Source organism: Podarcis muralis, chromosome 12 (assembly GCF_964188315.1).
Source record: "Podarcis muralis chromosome 12, rPodMur119.hap1.1, whole genome shotgun sequence".
NCBI classification, from domain to species: domain Eukaryota; kingdom Metazoa; phylum Chordata; class Lepidosauria; order Squamata; family Lacertidae; genus Podarcis; species Podarcis muralis.
In genome coordinates, this window is record NC_135666.1 from 58,369,865 (window position 1) to 58,389,111 (window position 19,247).

The 19,247-nt window shown below is 42.9% G+C and overlaps 1 protein-coding gene across 1 annotated transcript in view; it reads left to right on the forward strand.

Annotated features, from left to right (window-relative positions):
- Positions 1–19,247, forward strand: part of POU6F2 (POU class 6 homeobox 2) — a 247,798-nt gene that overhangs the window by 159,033 nt on the left and 69,518 nt on the right. Inside the window, exon 4 of the mRNA XM_028750937.2 lies at positions 11,483–11,802. Coding sequence (XP_028606770.2) covers positions 11,483–11,802 — 320 coding nt within the window. The remainder of the gene's footprint in view (positions 1–11,482; positions 11,803–19,247) is intronic.

Below are 19,247 nucleotides of genomic sequence, written 5' to 3' on the forward strand. Positions count from 1 at the left end.
ACTACAGTTGTAGATTGCCTTTCATCCCATAGAGTCCCAGGGAGGTTTGCAAGACAACCCAACATCAGATTGCAACATTAAAGTACAAATATACATTTAAATTTCAAAAGCAATAAGGATGTCAAGCAGCACGCACTGATGCCGTAAAAACATAATCAGCAGCCATCAGGCAGAAAATTAAGCACACACACAAAGACACACACACAAAATACTGGATAAGAGGATGTCTCCTAAGCTGTCAGGGATGGAGTTCCACAACTGAGGTGCCACCACAGAGAATGATGCATCCAAAACAATGGACATTCCCCATTGGCAAGGTGGTAGCTATCCACAGGGTCCAGAAAGGGCCAGCTGAGGAGAGGCCATACAGTGCTCTCTGTATGGCACCACCCCTTCTCACAAAGGCATTTACCACAACCTAGACCCACTTGGCCGGTCCCTCCCAGCTTGCTTTTATTAGCCAAGAACAGCAGGGCCCAGCCCACGTGGGGTTGGCTGCACCTCCTGTCTACATCCTCAGGCAGTAACAGCTGAAACAGATCCCACAATACTGAATCAGACAGTGCATGCAGAAGAAGCAAACACGTGCTCTGTAAAGTGCAAACAAGTTTCTTCTAAGGCACAGGTGGCTAACTTGTGGTCCTCCAGATGTTGCTGGAGCCCAGCTCCTGTCGGCCCCAACCACCCTAGCCCATGTTCAGGCATCCCAGCTCATCTAAACATGATGTGATGTACATTTAACGTGCTTAGTTCCCCCCGCCAAAAAATAAAGTAAAAAAATACACGCAAGAGGAGGCAGTCAGAATTGGGACCGTGTTGGGACCAGTGTTAGGGATTCTTCTTTTTCCTCCCCATGATCTAATGATATGTGCCCCAGAAGAGAAGCCCCCACTGGCTCCAATGGAACTTCCCTCCCAGAGATGACAGTAACTCGGAGGTTGTGGTGCATTATCATTGGGACCGCTGTGAAGGTGAAAGTCGTTTATCAACTAATAAAAATCACACCCATTTCTCCTGCACTTCAGTCTTGATCCTTGTCTCCCTGTCTCCCATTTTTAGAGTGAGCAGAAGTTACACGTGTGAAAGGCATTCACACATTTAACAGCATATATTGTTTGGCCTTTAATCTATAAACAAATTATTATGGAGGCTTTAAACACAGAGAATTATGTTCATAAGTGGAATGTATCCAAGAAAAGGATCAGAAGACAGCTTGTGGGAGTTTCGGCGTAACAGCCCCTCTGCTCCTGCCACATGTCAATGAAATGTGAAGTTGCTGAATGGGAATCAGATTCTAGAGTAGGAAGTAGTTGGGACAAGTGACCTTGGCAGCATCTTCCTTCTGGCTGTGAAGCCAACCTGGTGCCTTCTAGATGTTTAGGACCTCAACTCCCATCACCTCCAGCCCCTACAGCTGTGTCAGCTGAGAAAGATGGGAGTTGTGGTCCAACCATCTGGAGGGCACCAAGTTGGAAATGGCTGGATTATGAGGTAAGAAAAGGTGACAGCCCAGGAAGAACACCAAAAGCAGAGCAGGGCAGTGGTTCTTAACCTGTGATCCTTGGACAGGCTTCAGGGGGTCCATGAACAAGGCACGCACACAAAAATCGTGGCTTTTTAACTTCAATTTCCTTTACGTTTGAAAATTTTCTTTGTAGAATGTTATTAAGGGAGTTCATAGCTTTCATCAGATCCTCAAAGAGGTCCATAACCCAAGGAAGGTTAAGAAGTGCTGTAACAGGGGGTTGTCTCAGTTCACGGAAGATGAAGGATCACTAGGTTAGCCTGATTTAAGCCAGGTTTTCAAACTTCTGTCACTCTGCTTGCTAGCACATGATAAAGTAAGCTGTGATAAATTCAGTGCTATTTTTCTAGAAAAAGAGGTGCCAGAACTCATCATGAACGTCTCCCTTGTTTTCTTATAATGGCAATGGCGCCCACCTATTTGTTAATAATACCGACTCATTGTCTATTTCACTTCTGCATATCTATGTATAAAACTCCCCACAACACACCAGTGAATAACTACAGTGGTGCCTCGCAAGACGAAATTAATCCGTTCCGCGAGTCTCTTCGTCTTGCGGTTTTTTCGTCTCGCGAAGCACGGCTATTAGCGGCTTAGCGGCTATTAACGGCTTAGCGGCTTTAAGAAAAAGGAAACAAACTCGCAAGAACTCGCAAGACGTTTTCGTCTTGCGAAGCAAGCCCATAGGGAAATTCGTCTTGCGAAGCACCTCAAAAAACGAAAAACCCTTTCGTCTAGCGAGTTTTTCGTCTTGCGAGGCACCACTGTATTTGTACTTCAGTTTCACCAATGAATGTGTTTTGTGCCCATTGTACATTAAAATCTCCATAATTGCCCTCAAAGTCACTTTTAGATCACTCTGTGAATGCCACACAATTCCTAGGTGAGGTCCCAGGCTGCAGGGGACAAAGAATAACTTGTCAGACAAGCGGTACCCTGATGTGTTTAATTAGATATTTTGCTGACTGCATAGGCAAATGTAGGAGCTCTGCTGTACACCCCATATTCACGCACAGCTGTAGAGATACCTTTTCAAAGGAAACAAAAGGAAGGGCAAAAGCAATGTCAATATGTTGGCATTATGTCTGATGGTTTGATTTTAGACACGTTAGACAGCCTATTGTGTTAAGATTCCCTCACTATTAAGATACTGTTGTTACAAATTTGTATTGCACTGGTGTCTAGAGCTCTTATTATGAGAGGTTCCCATTGTGTTCCTCTCACTACAAATTACTAGCACGAGATATTCCCTGGTCTAAAGATCTTTTCATTTATTTTGAAGCCATCTTAACACACACAAGATGAGAGGAAGTATATAATGAAAATTCACATGTTTAAATAAAGTGGGTTCTTGATTTTATTCAGATGCTTACCAGACTGACATTAAAACGAGGTGCCGTCTAGAGGTATAATAAGGGCCCTCAGATAAAGCGTTTCACAAGCCTAAATCATCATTCAGACACAATGCTCTCTGCCGCGCTCCTTGGTGGAATGAGGGAGGGTGCTATGTTTTGTCGTGGGGAGGGGGGGTCCTTAGATAAGCTGACATTGGGAACTAGCCATTTAAACTCCCCCAACCAAAACACTTTGATCCACCATCCCATTGTATTGCTGAAAGCCTTGTTTTCAGTTGTGGTAACTTCACTTTTAGTTAAGGAGAAAGATGATTTACTTCAAAGTGTCTCTTTGAAGATACTTGTAATGATGACTGATGTTCAAAGAAGCAAACCCTTGTTACTCCTGGATAAATATTCCCGAACGACGCAAAAACAAAACGAAAGCACCCACCAACCCTCCAGTTTCGTTGTAAACAAGTTAGATGAATGAATGTTGCACTGATAATGTAATCAAAATGCACAGAATGGGCCAGATAGTTCTGCAGGTAGCCTGGCCTTGGCCACACAAACCGTTTGAAATTTCCGCCGGGGAAAACAAAGTAGAAATTCAGATCCTGGCATTTCAAAGCGGAATTTTCCTAATGTGTTTGAAATCATAGAATTGAAAGGGGAAGAAAAGGTCACTTATTCCAAGCCCCTGTGTGACATTTTCAGCCGCAGCCTCTTTGACCCAGCTCAGCTTACACGATCTAGACAATGTATTACCACCAGCAGATGTTGAATACAGCACTGAAACTTGCTAGTAGAACATCACACATCTGCACTGGGTTCCTGCTGGCTGCTGGACATACATTAGGGTGCAGTATGCCTAGGAGTGGGTTCCCTGTTTTGGGGGTGACACCAGTTGTGTGGAATTCTGCATGGCCATGTAATTTTAGCCAACTTGGGTGTCATGTTTAAATTGAGTCCAACTCTTGTTCATTCAAGCAAGTAAGTGAAATCATATGATCAAGAGGGAGCAAAACAAAGACCAGCGTCGCTAGTCAGCTTGAGCTGGTGGGGGACTCAGATTTAAGAAAATGGGGGGAGATGTAGCCCTGTATAAGACACCCCCTAATTTTTGACATTATTTTTAAAGGAAAAACCCTAGTCTTATACACAGAAAAATACGGTACGTTAAAGCATAGGGATGGGAAACTTGTTTACCTTCAGATGTTGTTTAATAACATCTCCCTTCATCCCTATGTATTGGCCATGCCAGTTGGGTCTGATGGGAAATGGAGTCCAACAACATCAAGAGGGCCACTGTTCTCCATCCCTGGGTGCTGCACAAAAACAGAGCCCAGAGTGCTACTTTTGCAGTCATGGGAATCTGAAATGAGTGGGACAAAGAAATCCAGAGCAGTAATGGGGAGAAGCTAGAGCTATGTGTGGGTTGTGATGATGACATCTATCTATCTATCTATCTATCTATCTATCTATCTATCTATCATCTATCTAATCTCGGTTCTGAACCTCTATTGTGTTCTGCACCTCTTCTGGAGAAGAGGTGCATCATACAAACCAGATATCAGACAAGAATACTTGGTTATGGGGCAGCAACCGGAGAGAACAACTTCTTCAATACCATATTATTGTTCAAATAATCATCTATTGAACTAAGAATTTTTATTATTATTATTTTAAACCATAAAACAGTTAGTTGTTTGGGTTCCATATACCTCAGAGAATGCTTTTTTCTCCTTTGTCCCATCAGGACCACTAATATCAACCAGAAGTGCCTTATTGACTTTACCATGAACCAGGTGTTAAGAGCAAAGGGACCCAGAGATATTGCTCAGTGGCTGTACCAGAGCTGATGGAACTTCATTTCCCCTACAGGAGCCTGAATGCTGTTGAGCCTTTCCTGTTTAGAACAGCACTCAGCAGCCACAGCTGAACACATACTTACTCCCCATCAGCAAGGGAGATCTGGGAGCAGCCATGAGAATGTACAGCTGAATGGTCTAGTCACCTCCGGATGGTGATGCTCAACTGCATCCTGTCGAACTGGGTGCATGCATTTTTTGTTGGGTGTGCCCGCCAGGGGCCATGTGCATGACTGGTGCTGTGTGACTGGAGCTGGATCAAGACCACAGGGATGCAATTTTACTTTCTATATACAGTATAATTAGGGTTGCAGAGCTAACCTTGTCTACTCAGAAGCAAATCCAGTTAGAATCAATGGGCTTAATCCTACGTAAGTGCAGCTTAGGTGTTCTATTTCTGTTGTAACCAAAATAAATAAATATAAGACGGGATTCCAACCCCACACACACACCATTTTGAAAGGCCCCAAATGTTGCTCTGCTACCTTTTTTCATGAGTCAAATCAATCTAGAGAATGATGTTATAGCCCTCTATACAATATGGTGTTTTAATTCCCATTTGCACCGAGGAAGCAAATAGTGTATTAAAATCTAATTTCTTCAGCCATTTTCTTGCATTTGGACATTTAAAATAAGTTAGTACAGTTTTTACAGTGCACACAGGGAAACTGAATCAAAAACACTGTCATAAACCAAGAGGAAAAGAAAACAATTACATTACCTTCAGGTGAAAGCAGCTTCAAATATATTTTATGCTGCTCTTTAGTTGATCTTCCTAACCAGAACATCCTGAAAAATGATTCCACTTTTCAACATTACAGGGTTGGGGAGGGAGGAGAGAAATAATCAGTTTTGCGGTAGACATTTCCGTACTTTGCAATATTAAAAGATCACAAATTATTGATAAGTTATTAGAATTTCTTAATGTTTGAATTTTGTTGCATTCAATATTTAAGTTGCATGAACTTCTCAAAGAAATTATTCTAGAGCAAAAAATTAAGGTTGTAATTAGCCCCAAAAAGAATGCAGAGTAAAGGCTTTTTAGTATGTTGCCTTGGACACAAAGATAGATAAGGCCGGCTCCAGTATAAGGATTTCTTTAAAACATTTATTTTCCCCTTATTTATTAAGAGAACCTATCAACAGAACAAATCTCTAAGGCTGATTCAGAATGTATTCATTACTATGCATATCGGCATAATAAGTTGTTTAGCAACAATGGCAATTACTCAACAGCCATCTTTAAATGTGTTTCATGAGTCTGTTGGATGAGTGTGAAGAATGTATGCAAAGTGACAGCATGAATAGGGCCACATGTGGCCAGGTTGGCATGTATAGGTCTTCCATTATATTAGGAAATGGACATGTGTTGTATCATTTGGGTAGTTCGCACAGTAGTTTATCAACGTCTCTATTATCTGATTTGAATCTAGCTGCACACATTCCCATTGACATCAATGGGACATGAGTTAAGTCAAGGCCAGCTCTTCCAGTTTATTTTAGTGAGACCTAAGTGCAACAATTCCATTCATTTGCAACCCTATGATGATTGCTTCGGAAGTTAATATGCATGGAAACTATAGCTATTAAATGAGGGGTGTACAAAATCTGCGGTCGGTTCACATTGTTGATCACTGTCTGGTGATTTTCCATAACAGCTGGGAAACACACGATGAGTCTCTTGTCAATATGTGAAAGTCCTTGGTGTTTATGCAGATTCACCAGTGAACTCACACTCATCCCATCACAATCACCACAATGTTGTCTTGGAATGGGCAGCGCAGGGGTGCTTTCAACTCTGGGCCTAGCTCTTCATTCTTTAATTCTTAAACTTCTGCCCTAAAACCCCAAACATGATTTTATGGTAGTCAGAGGCTGCCAGTTCCTTTTGCAGCCAATGTATTTACTAGGAGACAGCCAATTAATTTTATACAATATAGGGCGCTCTGCAACCATCAGGATGCCTTGACTTTTGTTCCCTGTATTGACCTAGACTGGATTTGAACCACTGATCTAGAAGTAATATGCTCTGTAACCCATTAGTAATCTGTTGAGGCATCAAGTTTTAGCCTCACCCTCTTTGCCCACCCCCCTCTATCATATAAAAACAGCAACTTTTCCCTCCTCAAAAGAGAAAATTGAGCATATATGGGGGGAAACAGGCATTTGCCCACACCCTTCATTACATAATACGTAGCAGTGTAAATGCAGGCTTACATTAGTCTATTCATTGTGTGCATTCAGTCTCTAGAAATCTACTTCAAGGAAAATAAAAGGAGTATTGCTCATTAAAAGATAAACAAGATAAGAAAAGCAGACAATGTCAATGTCAGCACAGGCCCAGATCCTTAAGTTAGTTACACTTTTCAGTTTGAGGCAATATATAAATCTATTCTCCATTACTGGGGTGGGGGTGGAGGGGGAAGGGATTAGTCTTCTCAAAACAGCGAGAGCCAAATTCTCTGCTCAGTCAAATACGAATAGCCTTAATGTATGATTTTCTCCTTTTTAGTCCATTGTACATTGCATTATTTCGCATTAAGGCACAATTGTGTAACATCTGCAGAATTATGGAAATAAAAGACTGTGGGGGAAAGTAACACAACAGAACATGTGGTAGAGGGTTGCTTTAGATGCCCAACAGATATTTTGCCTGATACAAGTACACTTCAGTAATCAGGCAGAATCAAGCCATATGCATCCATTGAGCTATGTGAAGACATTTAGAGTGTACAGGGAACTCTTAATTTGATTGATTGATTGCAATTATTTATATCCTGCCTTTCAGGATACAAATCCATTAAAGCTGGCTTACAAGTAACATTAAAACTGCATAAAAAAACAAACTGCAGCTGTGGGGGTTACGTTCCAAGGCACCATGCACATCAGTGAAATCGTGTATATTTGAAACACCATTGAAAAAGTCTACAAATACCCTGTTCTGCCCCGTCCCGTTCCACCTCTTTCTTTGGCATTTTTGGATCATTTCCAGATTCAGCATGATGTGTGTATGCACAGTCGTGAACAAATTGAGTGTGCATAAATTGGCGAGTGTGTGAGTGTGTGTGTGCCTTTGTTGTTGTTGCTGTTTAGTCATTTAGTCGTGTCCGACTCTTCGTGACCCATGGACCAGAGCACGCCAGGCACTCCTGTCTTCCACTGCCTCCCGCATTTTGGTCAAACTCATGTTGGTAGCTTCGAGAACACTGTCCAACCATCTCGTCCTCTGTCGTCCCCTTCTCCTTGTGACCTCCATCTTTCCCAACATCAGGGTCTTTTCCAGGGAGTCTTCTCTTCTCATGAGGTGCCTTTATCATCATATAAAAACTTGTTAGGATCCTTCCGACAGGACAGTTCTTAGGATTGGGAGAGAAAGCCCAGCAGCCGCAGAGCCTGACAAGTGGTGTCCTGTCCTGGGCCCATTGTTGTTTGTCTTTATAAACAACTTGAGGGGATGCTGATCAAATTTGCAGATGATACTAAACTAGGAGGGGGAGATAATGCCGCAGAAGACAGAATCAGAATTCAAAATGACTTTTACATATTGGAGAACTGGGCCCAAACAAACAGAATAAAACGCAATAGGGACAAATGTAAGGTTCTGTACTTAGGCAGGAAGAACCAGATGCACAAATATAAGATGGGGGGTAACTGGCACAGTGGCGTAGCGTGGGTTGTCAGCACCCGGGGCAAGGCAAGTAATTTGCGCCCCCTAACCCGTGGATTTGCGCCCCCTAACCCTTGGATTTGCGCCCCCTAACCTGTGGATTTGCCCTAACCCCAGATGTTGCGCCCGGTGCGGCCGGCCCCCCCTGCACCCCCCACGCTACGCCACTGAACTGGCATCCCAGTAATACTTATATATTTGCAGTTTGCAAATATGAAAAATGCTGGATTTAGCTCTCTGGACCTGATTAAATAGTGAGGAGATGGGAGTTCCTGAGTTCCAAACCCAGCTCAGTGATGACATGCTCAGCAGGTGTGACTGATATTTGTCCACAGGCTGTGGCTTCAGATCTCTTGACCACTGAGGAGGAGCTGGGTCCTAAAGTCTTCCAGGGGAGGGGGAATTATCTCAGGAAGCCTGGATCATGCCATCTTGGTAGGTTTGTACTGGTGGGGTTCTACATTTGACTGTTGCCGTCCTCCCAGCAGAGCTTTTGAGAAGGAAAACATAGCTCAGTGGTTGAATGCATGTCTGAATCTTGGTAGAGGGTCTGGAAAAGGTCTTTGCTCCAGTCCTTGCAGAGTTGTTGCCGGTCAGAGTAGGCGAGATACTGCTAGACTAGGTGGCATCGACTAGATGGTCTGGCCTTTATATGATGACAAGGACCTTGAGTTAATCACAGGATTGTTTTGAAGATGCCATCCTGAGTTCCTTAGAAGAAAGGTGGCATATGAACATGATGAAAATGACAAATTTACTGCCAGTTACTATAGCAGGATCATGTTGAGCTGTATCGCTGAGTTAAGCACTGGGTGTTTCCAGGCACTAGAAAGAATATTTTAAAACAAAAATAAGGTGTGCTGCAGATGGTTACATGTAACCCTGATCCAGCTATAATCACAGAAACTAGTCAGGTATATCTACTGATGTATCCCTGTTTATCTGCAGCCAAATTGCTCAATATGGTCTGATGGGTATCCTAGTGGAGACCGTTGCCCATCCATACCCCCACCAGCATAGTAGGTTGTGTACAGGTCTCTCTGGCTGGATAAGGGTGGTAGACCTTAAAGCTTCCCACTACAGCAGATTGGAGCCAGTACAGCAAGGTGGAAACATTTCAAGCAGGATTTAATTTGAAGAGGGTAGCACAGATTGGAGCCAGCAGATCTTTGGCTGTCCTGACTCCATCCCTTTCCCCCACACATATGGCCTCTCTCAAGGGCATACACTGGCTGTCTCCACCAGGGATATGCCAGGACTCCAGCAATCACTTGTGCCCACCAGCAATTTAGGTGGGTGCACTAAGGAGTTCCCAGTAGTGGAACCCACTGACCAGTGGAGCATGTCGCAACTGGACAGAGAGACACCCCCCCCCCATCTTATCCAACCCCCCTCTAGCATGGTGGAATGGATGCTTGGATTGTTCTGCCCTTTGGGCAATGGCACCAGCAGAAACTGGAAGATCTGAATCCTGAGGGACTCATGAAGAAGGGTAGCCAACAATTCCCATCTTGTCAAGCAGTTCTGAAATATTACATAGAGGGGTTGTCTAATGTTTTTTTTTAATATACAGAAATTCTTCTTCATTAACCTTCCAAAATTATAAAATACGCTGATCTTTTCTGGATACTATTTTAATTATAGCAACGCACCATCCAGTTAGTTAAGGACCATGGTATCTAAAAATGCTGGCATTTGGCTCGATTGTGTCTAGAGTTAAAATAACACTTGTTTTGCAAATCTCCAGGGTTCTGGCTCTCTTCTAAAGTTCTTGTCTTAATCTGTTTTATCCTGACGTGCATCTTAATTTCTTTGGCACCATGCATATGCTTCCATGTATAATCATTTAGGACCTCCAGGCAACTTTGCACTTTAGCACTGAATCTTATTTTATTCCTTTTAATATCCTTCACCAGCCCACAGAGCTCTACAGCCATAAAACAGCTGTAACAAATTGAGGCCGTTTTCTTCTTATCCATTTGCACAACGAGACTCCCAGGAATTTCCTTCTTGGCTTGTGATTGTCAATTATATATTTCTTTTAAAGACTTTTTAAAAGTTCAGTTACCCCATCATCACATTCTCATGAAGTGAGCTATAAAGTGCCAGTATTTCCATTTTACAGATGGGAAACTGATGCCAAGAGACACTAACTTGTCTAAAGCTGATCTGCAAAGACAAAGAAAAAAGAACTGGGATTCAAACAGAGATCTCTCTCCCAGACCTAGGCCACTTTCTGGTGGACAACATTGACTGCTGAAAAATTTGTCACCGCAAAATTTATAGCAGGGGCGGCTAACTTGTCCTCTGGATGTTATTAGATTTCAACTCCAATATTGGCCTATGGTCAGGGATAATGGGAGTTGCAGGCAAGCATGGCCAATGGTCAGAGATTATGGGAATTGTAGTTCAATGACATCCAATGGGCCACAAAGTAGGTGTCCATGATTTACAGTGATAGCATTCATTCTGTTGCTAAGAAACGTTAACCTATTACTTTACTCAGTATCTTTATAGGAGGGCTTCATAATTTGAGACTCATAGAACTGAACACCAACTATGTGTTTTGGCATCTCAGGTGTTTGGCAACTGCCTCACAGGCTCAAAAAACATTTCTTAACGCTTCTGTTCAGCTGCCAAACATTAATTGTCGGGTTCTCTTCACTTGGCAAGTGACTGGCAGTACAGACCTGACCTACAATCTTTTCTGTTCTTCCAGCTTCCACTTTCTTGGCTCCCGCTAATTTCTGGATTCTAGTTTCCTTCAAGAGGCTTGACCAGTGGTGCTTTCTCTATCTATGTTCAAATCGTTTCCCCTACCTATGCAAAAGAAGAGTGAGCTGTCTATGAAGACTCCTGTTACTGTAAGAATGTGTCTCAGAGGGAGCAGGAAAATCATGCACATTGAGACTGTACTCACATTTTGAGCTTTTATATCTGCAGGCAGAAGCCTATAGCAGAGGTGGCCAGCTTTTGTTTTCTCCTCTGCTCTTCTGACAGTGCTCTGGAGTCTGGCAGTATATCTTTGCAATCTACGCAAAGAAACACATGTAATTTTGATTTGAATTTTATTTTTTACTTGTAGCTACCTCATCCCTGAATTCCCAGCTTCAGCAGCTTCAACAGCTTCAACATCTCCAGCAGCAGCAGCAGCAACAACAACAACAAGGCCAAACTAGCCAGCAGTCACAGGGACAAGCCAGCCAGCCACAACATCAATCTCAGCCACAGCCACAGACGCAGCAGCCGCAGCAGCCACAGCCCCCGCCTCCACCACAGACGCAGCAAACACAAAGTCAGAGTCAGCCGCCACCAGCTCAGCAGTCTTCAAGCTCTCCTCAAAAGCCCAACCAGTCACCAGGGCATGGCCTTCCCTCACCTCTCACGTCACCAAACTCACTCCAGGTAAGGCCCGTGATTATCTGAGAATTTGTTCTGGCCACTTCTTCCAAAGTTTCTCTTGCTTCTCAGCATACCTCTTCGTTTTGTTTGAGTAACCATTTGCACATGTTTTCACTTGGTTGCTGGCATCCATCTGTATTGACTCTTGAGAGACAATGGAGCAAACATCTGGGGATGAAATCAAACAGCTGTGTTAGCAGGACTGAAGTGACCTCCCCTAGGGCACAAGCCTGGGCAGTGCATATGGAGGTCCTGGGCTGCCCAAACAACAAGACCCTCCCTTGACCTCACTGATGTGGTTCAAAGGAAAGCAGAGCAATACGATTGGCACTAGCTTGGCTGCAGCAGTTGCCAGAAGGATGCCACCCAACCATCTTAGACAATTCACTGTGGATTTACATAGGGTTTCCTTCTTAGACTTTTCTTCTCCCAAATATGTCCCACAAGGCAACAGAGGTTGAAGATCATAGTTTTCCTTCTCCTAGATGGGCTGCCTTCCCAGGTTGATGAGCCCACCTGCCCCTCCCTTTCCTCTACAGCATGTTCAGAAACCACCTTCTTGACCGTTTGACCCACTATTTCTCTTGTCTACGACCTTGGGGGCAGGTGGGTAGAGATGGAAAGGTATGGGATAACTGAAGGGAAAGGTGAGATGCTTCCCACAAGCTGCCAGCTCAGCTACTGATGGGCAGAGATATTCCCTCCCCCCATGGTTCTCTCTCTCCTCGTTTTATCTTCACAGCAGTCTTGTGAGACCAGTTGGGTTGAGAGTGAGTGAGAGACTTAAGGGCAATTAGTGGGCTTCATGGCTGAGCAGGGATTTAAGGACATAAGAAGAGCCTACTGGGTCAGGCCAATCACCTACATCGTTCATCATCATGGTCTCACAGTGGCCAACCAGATGTCTATGGGGAACCCCAAAATAGGACTTGGATTTAATTTGTTCAAGGCTGAATGAAAATATTTTTCCCCAAATCAACTTTTGCCCATAAAAGGGTGGCTATTGTCCTCCGCCTCTTTCTGGTCACCACTCTCCTGCCCCTCATACTTTCCCACAACACCCTGGCAACTATCAGCCAGTTTATACCCACTCTTAAGCACCAAGACCTATTTCATTCTTGGTTTGTCCCAGGTATATAGCATTACACTATCATTTGTGCCTATTTAAAGAAAGGATACAGGCTGCGCGCGCGCACACACACACACACACACACACACACACGAGTATGGTGGTATTGATGACTAGACGTATAGTGCAGTCTGCAAGCACCTGCAAATAAGAACAGCAGTCTGTGAAAAAACAGCTGGTACGAATGTACCCAAAGTCTCCATGTGGTAACAAAGGAGAGTCCATTTCATTCCTCAGGAAGGCAATGATCCACTCACTGCAGGGAAAATAAAATGAACCCTGCAGGGGTTGCATGTACATGCTGATTGCTGCCAGCTAATTTAAATCAATCTTTTGTATGCATGCTGTACCAAACCAGCAGCTTTTACGTAAGCAATAAGAAAAAAGCAAAACCGAACAGTGGGAATTCCTAGACTGCTTTCCACTGAAGGGTAAATGCCTCTTTTTCCAGTGTGTTATCAGCAACTTACACAAAATAAGCCATAGGCACAAGTATAGAAAAGCCAGGGAAATGTGTTTCCCACAGCTTTGGAAGTGGGATGGATTTTTATTAGTTCATCACCCAGCATCTTTGGGGAAGCTCATACACAAGTCTCATTCACTCAGGATGTTCTCCGCACTGCAAACGTGCAGCCATACCCCCTGCATGCTTACTTGTAAGACTTATTCCTAAATGTGCATGGGATTGCAACCTTAAACCCAGGTAACTCTTGGGATTGGTGAGAGGAAATTAGTATTTGCCACAGAGAAGGTCCACCTCCTTCATCAAAGTACGCTTCCCATAATTCTTTGGGGGAAGCCACCAATATGAATGTAGTATGGACAGGTCCTCTGTGGTAACTATCCTTCACATGAGACAGAAAAAGCAGCCAAATTTATTTTGAAACATAAACAGAAGAGAAATCCACAAGATAGCAAGCAAGATAAAGATTTTGGCCACCCCACATCTCTATCTTTGTCTCTTGAAGTTGTCCCTTTAACAGCCTTTTGATCTGCAGCAATGTTACCAGATGGTAAAATGTATGTCAATTCTGTAAAGAGTTTCACCAGCTGATTCCTGCATAAAAAGCAATCCAGGCTATTTTCTTATTGACCTGATTTGCTCTATTGATTAAAGAGGGGATGGGAAAATCTCACTCATATGCACATACTAACAGTGGCGTAGTGTGGGGGGTGCAGGGGGGGCCGGGCGCAACATGGGGGGGCACGCTCGCACTCGCAGCTCTCTGCCCCTACCTGTGCCCCCTACCCCCACGGGTTAGGGGGCACAAATTACTTGCCTTGCCCCGGGTGCTGACAACCCACGCTACGCCACTGCATACTAATAAATATTGTTGTGTGCCATGCTGTCATGCTATTGGCTGAATGTTAATTAATAGGTGATAAATGCAAAAGATCACTTCCCATTTGTATGGACAATGTACCTCTACCTGTAGAGAGGATCCAGGAATGAGAGCAATTACTATGCACGTGTGAGTCAGAGCAATGGATGTGCTTCTTCCTTTTCTACAAAAGGCTACATCCCAGCCATGCTAAAGTCAGAGTTTTAGACACACATCCCAACACCTTCTCTCCATCGGCAAGCAAATGGCGTTACACAATTCTAGGACACATTCAAGCCAGTCAATAGCACTTGAGGAGGCTGTGGAGCAGGACTGGTGAGGAGAGCAGTCTGGGGAAGGGGAATGTCCTTAGAGTCACCTAGGACTGTACAGAGAGACCTATCGTGCCAGATTTGGCACCCTGGTCTGTGCCTGCCGGTCACCCTATTGATTACAATGGAAATTCCTTCTGAGTCAACATGCCAAAGACTGAACTACAGATGTGGGCCAAGTTTTACGGGGTGGGGAGAGGCAGTTTGGAACTTGGTTGGCGGGGGAAGCATGTTCTGTTTTCATCACAAAAACCTGTTGTTTTGAAAGAGTCCCTGGGCTCGGGAAATCCACCGTTTGCTGCAAAGGTTCCCATGTAGCTATAGCACAAAGGGCATTAGTTTAGAATTCTTTGGCCTCAAAAGCACAAGTTTCTTTAAAAGGCACGGCAATAATATAGTGCCAATGAGTACTTAAGGTTCGTGGGCAGTCTATTGTGTTAGCAAGAGCTGAGGGACTCTTTAATCATCATTATTGATGATGATGATGATGAAGAAGGAGAAGGAGGAGGAGGGAGGGAGGGAGAGATCCAAAGGGGTTGCTGTCACATTTCATTGTCTCAGTGCCGCTGCCAAGCCAGCATAGATGAGTAAATTCTGTATGAGACACATCCTAAACTGCTTGATAACTACTCATCTGTTTGCTGTACTCCTAAGCAGCTACTGTTGCCTTTTGTCTTGCCATCTTTAAAATTATTTGAATGCTTCTGTAGGATTGGCTGGGAGGTGTTTTGTTTTGTTTCCTCCTGACCCTTGACTGGCCACTAGTTTTATGAGGAAACCATTCTGAGGAAGGATCAGAGTGTGGGAGGCCAGTCCTCCCCTGTATTTTCCAGGTACCAAGCAATCCTGTTCCCACAGTGCACTGCTTCTTGCCACTAAGCTCAGGGACCAGTTGATATTCCTCACTGGCCAGATTTGACCCCCGGCTCTCTAGCTGCTGATGCCTACATTAGAACAAGGGGACTTACAATAGCCTACAGCAGGTACTTGACACCATTTTCCACAACCACTATTGTAAAAGCCTCTAAGAAGCCGGTTTGTGTTTGTGTCTGTTTTTTGTTTTTGGTCTGTTGCTTTAACTTAAATATTGACTTGGAATTAAATTCTAGGAAATAATAGCCTCCAAGGTAAATGGTCTTTATGAACTAGAACGAAGCAGTTTCGGTTTGAAGAATATTAAGGGAATAAAGATCAACTAAGTTACAATTTGACAGGTTAAATTTCATTTCTGAATTCTTGATTTTTCATGTGGGTTTTATCTTCTTACATTATTCAGCGGCTGTCTGAAAGATATTGGTTTAGAACAGGGCAACTTAGAAAGATTGTCATGGAGAAGCCAGTAATACAGAAGGATGATTGCATTTATTTCAAAAGGCTCTGAAGGATAACAACAATTATAACTAAAAATGTACAGGTGCTGTCATGTCTTCAGACAGAAAATTAAATGAAAGTGACTTTGTTACATATACCTGAGTGAGGTATTTTACTTTCTTTTGTTGATTTTAAATGGATGGTGGTGTGGGGCTGCAAACAGAGCTACAAAATTCAGAATGATTCTTGTCAGATTTTTCTGTGTCACGCTATGATTTTATTACTGTTTTGCACTTGGGTCAGCAGACAGTGCTGCATTTCCAGGTTGCATGATGTGTGTAGGTGTGGGTGTGTACACACACAGAGAGAGAGAGAGAGAGAGAGAGAAAGAGAGAGAGAGATACACAAATAGTATATATGGCTACCTGTACTGGTTACCAGGGCGATCTTTGACCACACTTTTAACCTGTTTTGGTGGTGTTACTCCTCACATAGATTGTGATATTCATGAATTTACAGCACAAACATGTTTTTCAGGTGCATAGACTTACTTCTGCAACCTTCAGGAGAAAGTACTTCCAGAGTTCCTAACATGAAGTATCATTTCAAGCATATGATTGACAGTAAGAACAGAAAACAGTTTACACAATTAAAGTAAACCATACCGTACACTGTGGTAGGAACAGGATAGCAGCTGAAGGTCTGGGTTCTAATTTCTTGCAGTTCATGCCAAGGACTTCCAGGCCTCAGTGGTCCTTCTTTTAAAAGTGTACACACTCATACACTTGTCCAAGCAAACATGAACCATTTTTTATTCAATCATACATATGAAGTTGCCAGATCATATTGGTTCATTATACAAATAACCCTTATAAATCCGTATCTAATGCAACAGGATCTGATTAAAATCTGCATATTTTTTACTTGTGATAAATTAATCAACTTACAGTACCAAGCAATTGGTGAGAAAACAGATAAATCTTAAAATATGACTGACTATTAGAGCTAAAAACGAATAGTCACTGCTTTTGTGTTTGGGGAATTAAAAGGAGGTAAGGGGAAATAAGAAAGGGAAGAGTAGTGAGGAGCCTTAAAAATAAAAGCTAGTAGCTTATTGATAAGACAGAGTTGCCAAAAAGTAAACTAGAGGACCAGTATTAGGTGGTGCTAGCAAGGATGTCAGGGATTAAGTCAGTAAGCTTAGACTCTAGAGAGACTGACTTCAGTTCCTTTCTGCCTGACCAGAGTGACTTTCTTCTCGACCTAAGTAATATTATTTCAGGTTTTCTGCACTAACTGGGGGGGGGGGGGGAATGCATGAAATACTGGCTGTACTTACAGCTGATTCAGGCATTGCCTTGCCACAGCTTTGGCATGGTGAAAGGAATTTAACCCTTCCCTTCCCTGGTGTGGTCCTGAGGTGAACCCCTCTTCTGAGGAGCTAGTATTTGCATTGGCACCACCTTAATAGCTCCATGTGTCTACTCATGTGAGCCAAACATCCCACTGAAGAGGGAATTCACACAATTTCACAGATCAACTTCTGTGAGCAAAGTATACTCTGAAACCAATTGATCTGTGAAATACAGTGAGTTCCCTTTTTATGTTACACTGCTCATGAGGCCACATGCATAGCCTGTTAAATGCACAATTAAGACACCAGTAGCCATAAATTAATGTGAACTTTATATGTAGCAAAAGGTATGCTACCACGGTGGCTGCAAACTCAGGCCCAAACTGATAGCATGAAATATCTAATCACATTTTATGTATCTTGGTTTTTTTTTCTTGTTTAACTAGAAGGACCATGTGTAATTGTAGTCTTATGCTATTTTTGAATCCTTATAAATTGGGGGATGGTGGTATTTTATTTTGACGCTAGCTGGTGCTAGTGTTCGATTCAGTTCTATCCATATATTTGAACCACACAAACGAGAAAAATCTGCTATGCAGAGGAAGAGCTATACTGCAGCTGGAAAAAGACCCCAACTGATTCTCACTCTTTTACTCACCTACAAAGATCGACAGAAAATGAGGAGATTTCCCAAGGGCTGCCTTGACTGTAGAATTATTCTGACCATTTTCAGAACTCAATGATAAAGCACCTTTGTGTTGTTGAAACCTACACAAAATAAGCAAAGCCAAAGAAGGAACTTGACGGGTAAATAAAAAGAGAGAAGAGGGTGTTTGGGTAGGCAGGAGGAAAGGTGTGGAACATCAAGACTATAACTACCAAAGAAACCAGCCCAAATAAAAGCAAAGCCCGTAGATTGCGAAAGCAGATTCTACTTCAGATTAAATTTTCATGCTAATCTTAAATAATATATCTGGCACCTAGATATTTTATGGCAACGAAAAATAGATGGGAAAGCTCAAGCTTAAATGAGAAAGAGCACCTGCACAGATGCCCCCACAAACCTGCAGCTTCGTGAAAGTAAAACACAACAAACAAACATTGCTTTGAAGGGCTGATTTTCCATTAAAAGAAGGAGATAAAACTGTTTTTCTAAGGAGCTCAATTCAGTGTTCACTGACACTTCCAGGAATTTGCTACAAATCTTTGAGATTTGGGAGAGGTGTGGACAGCAAAAATTATATTGCTTTGAGAGTAGGGATGGAAGGATCTGTCAGTTTCACTTCTCCGTTTCTCATTTCCCCAATCTTAAATTCAGTTCGCCAGCATTCTGCAGCGATTTGTGATTTTTAAGAAACACACACACACATTCTTCAGCATTTTAGTGCAGATTTCTCTTAAGAAACACATTTTTGTCTGTGGTTTTAACTAACGTGCACACTTCTGCAAGCATTTTCTCCATATATATATATGTGTGTGTGTGTGTGTGTGTGTGTGTGTGTGTGTGTGTGTGTGTATCTTATTTTCACTAATATAATTCATTTTTATATACACACTTCCCCTGATATATGCATTTTTGTAAACGCTGTTTTTCCAGAAAACTGCATTGCCAAATTTGGGTAAGTGCAGATTTTGAAGGATGGCCGCGTTGTGGTTCTTGTATTGTTTTGGAATGTGTGAATTTGATAAATTCAGCTTTAAATGCAAACTGAGTCAAATTTCTCCCCCTCCCCCCATCTCTATTTGAGAGTAGTTGCTTGAGGAAGAGCCATAGTTCCATGGTCGACCATGGTTTGGTAGGGGTAGAAGAGGCTCCTGTCTGAAACCCTGAAGAGCTTCTACCAGTCAGAGTACTGTGTAGATGGATGAAGGGTCTGGCTCAATGCAGGACAGGTCCCCATGTTCTTGGTGTGGCAAGTTGACTAGGATAAGGAAGATGTGGGGAAAGTTCTAGCTCTGGTCTCTCAACTGCCCATGTTGTGCTTTATAGGGATTCGACA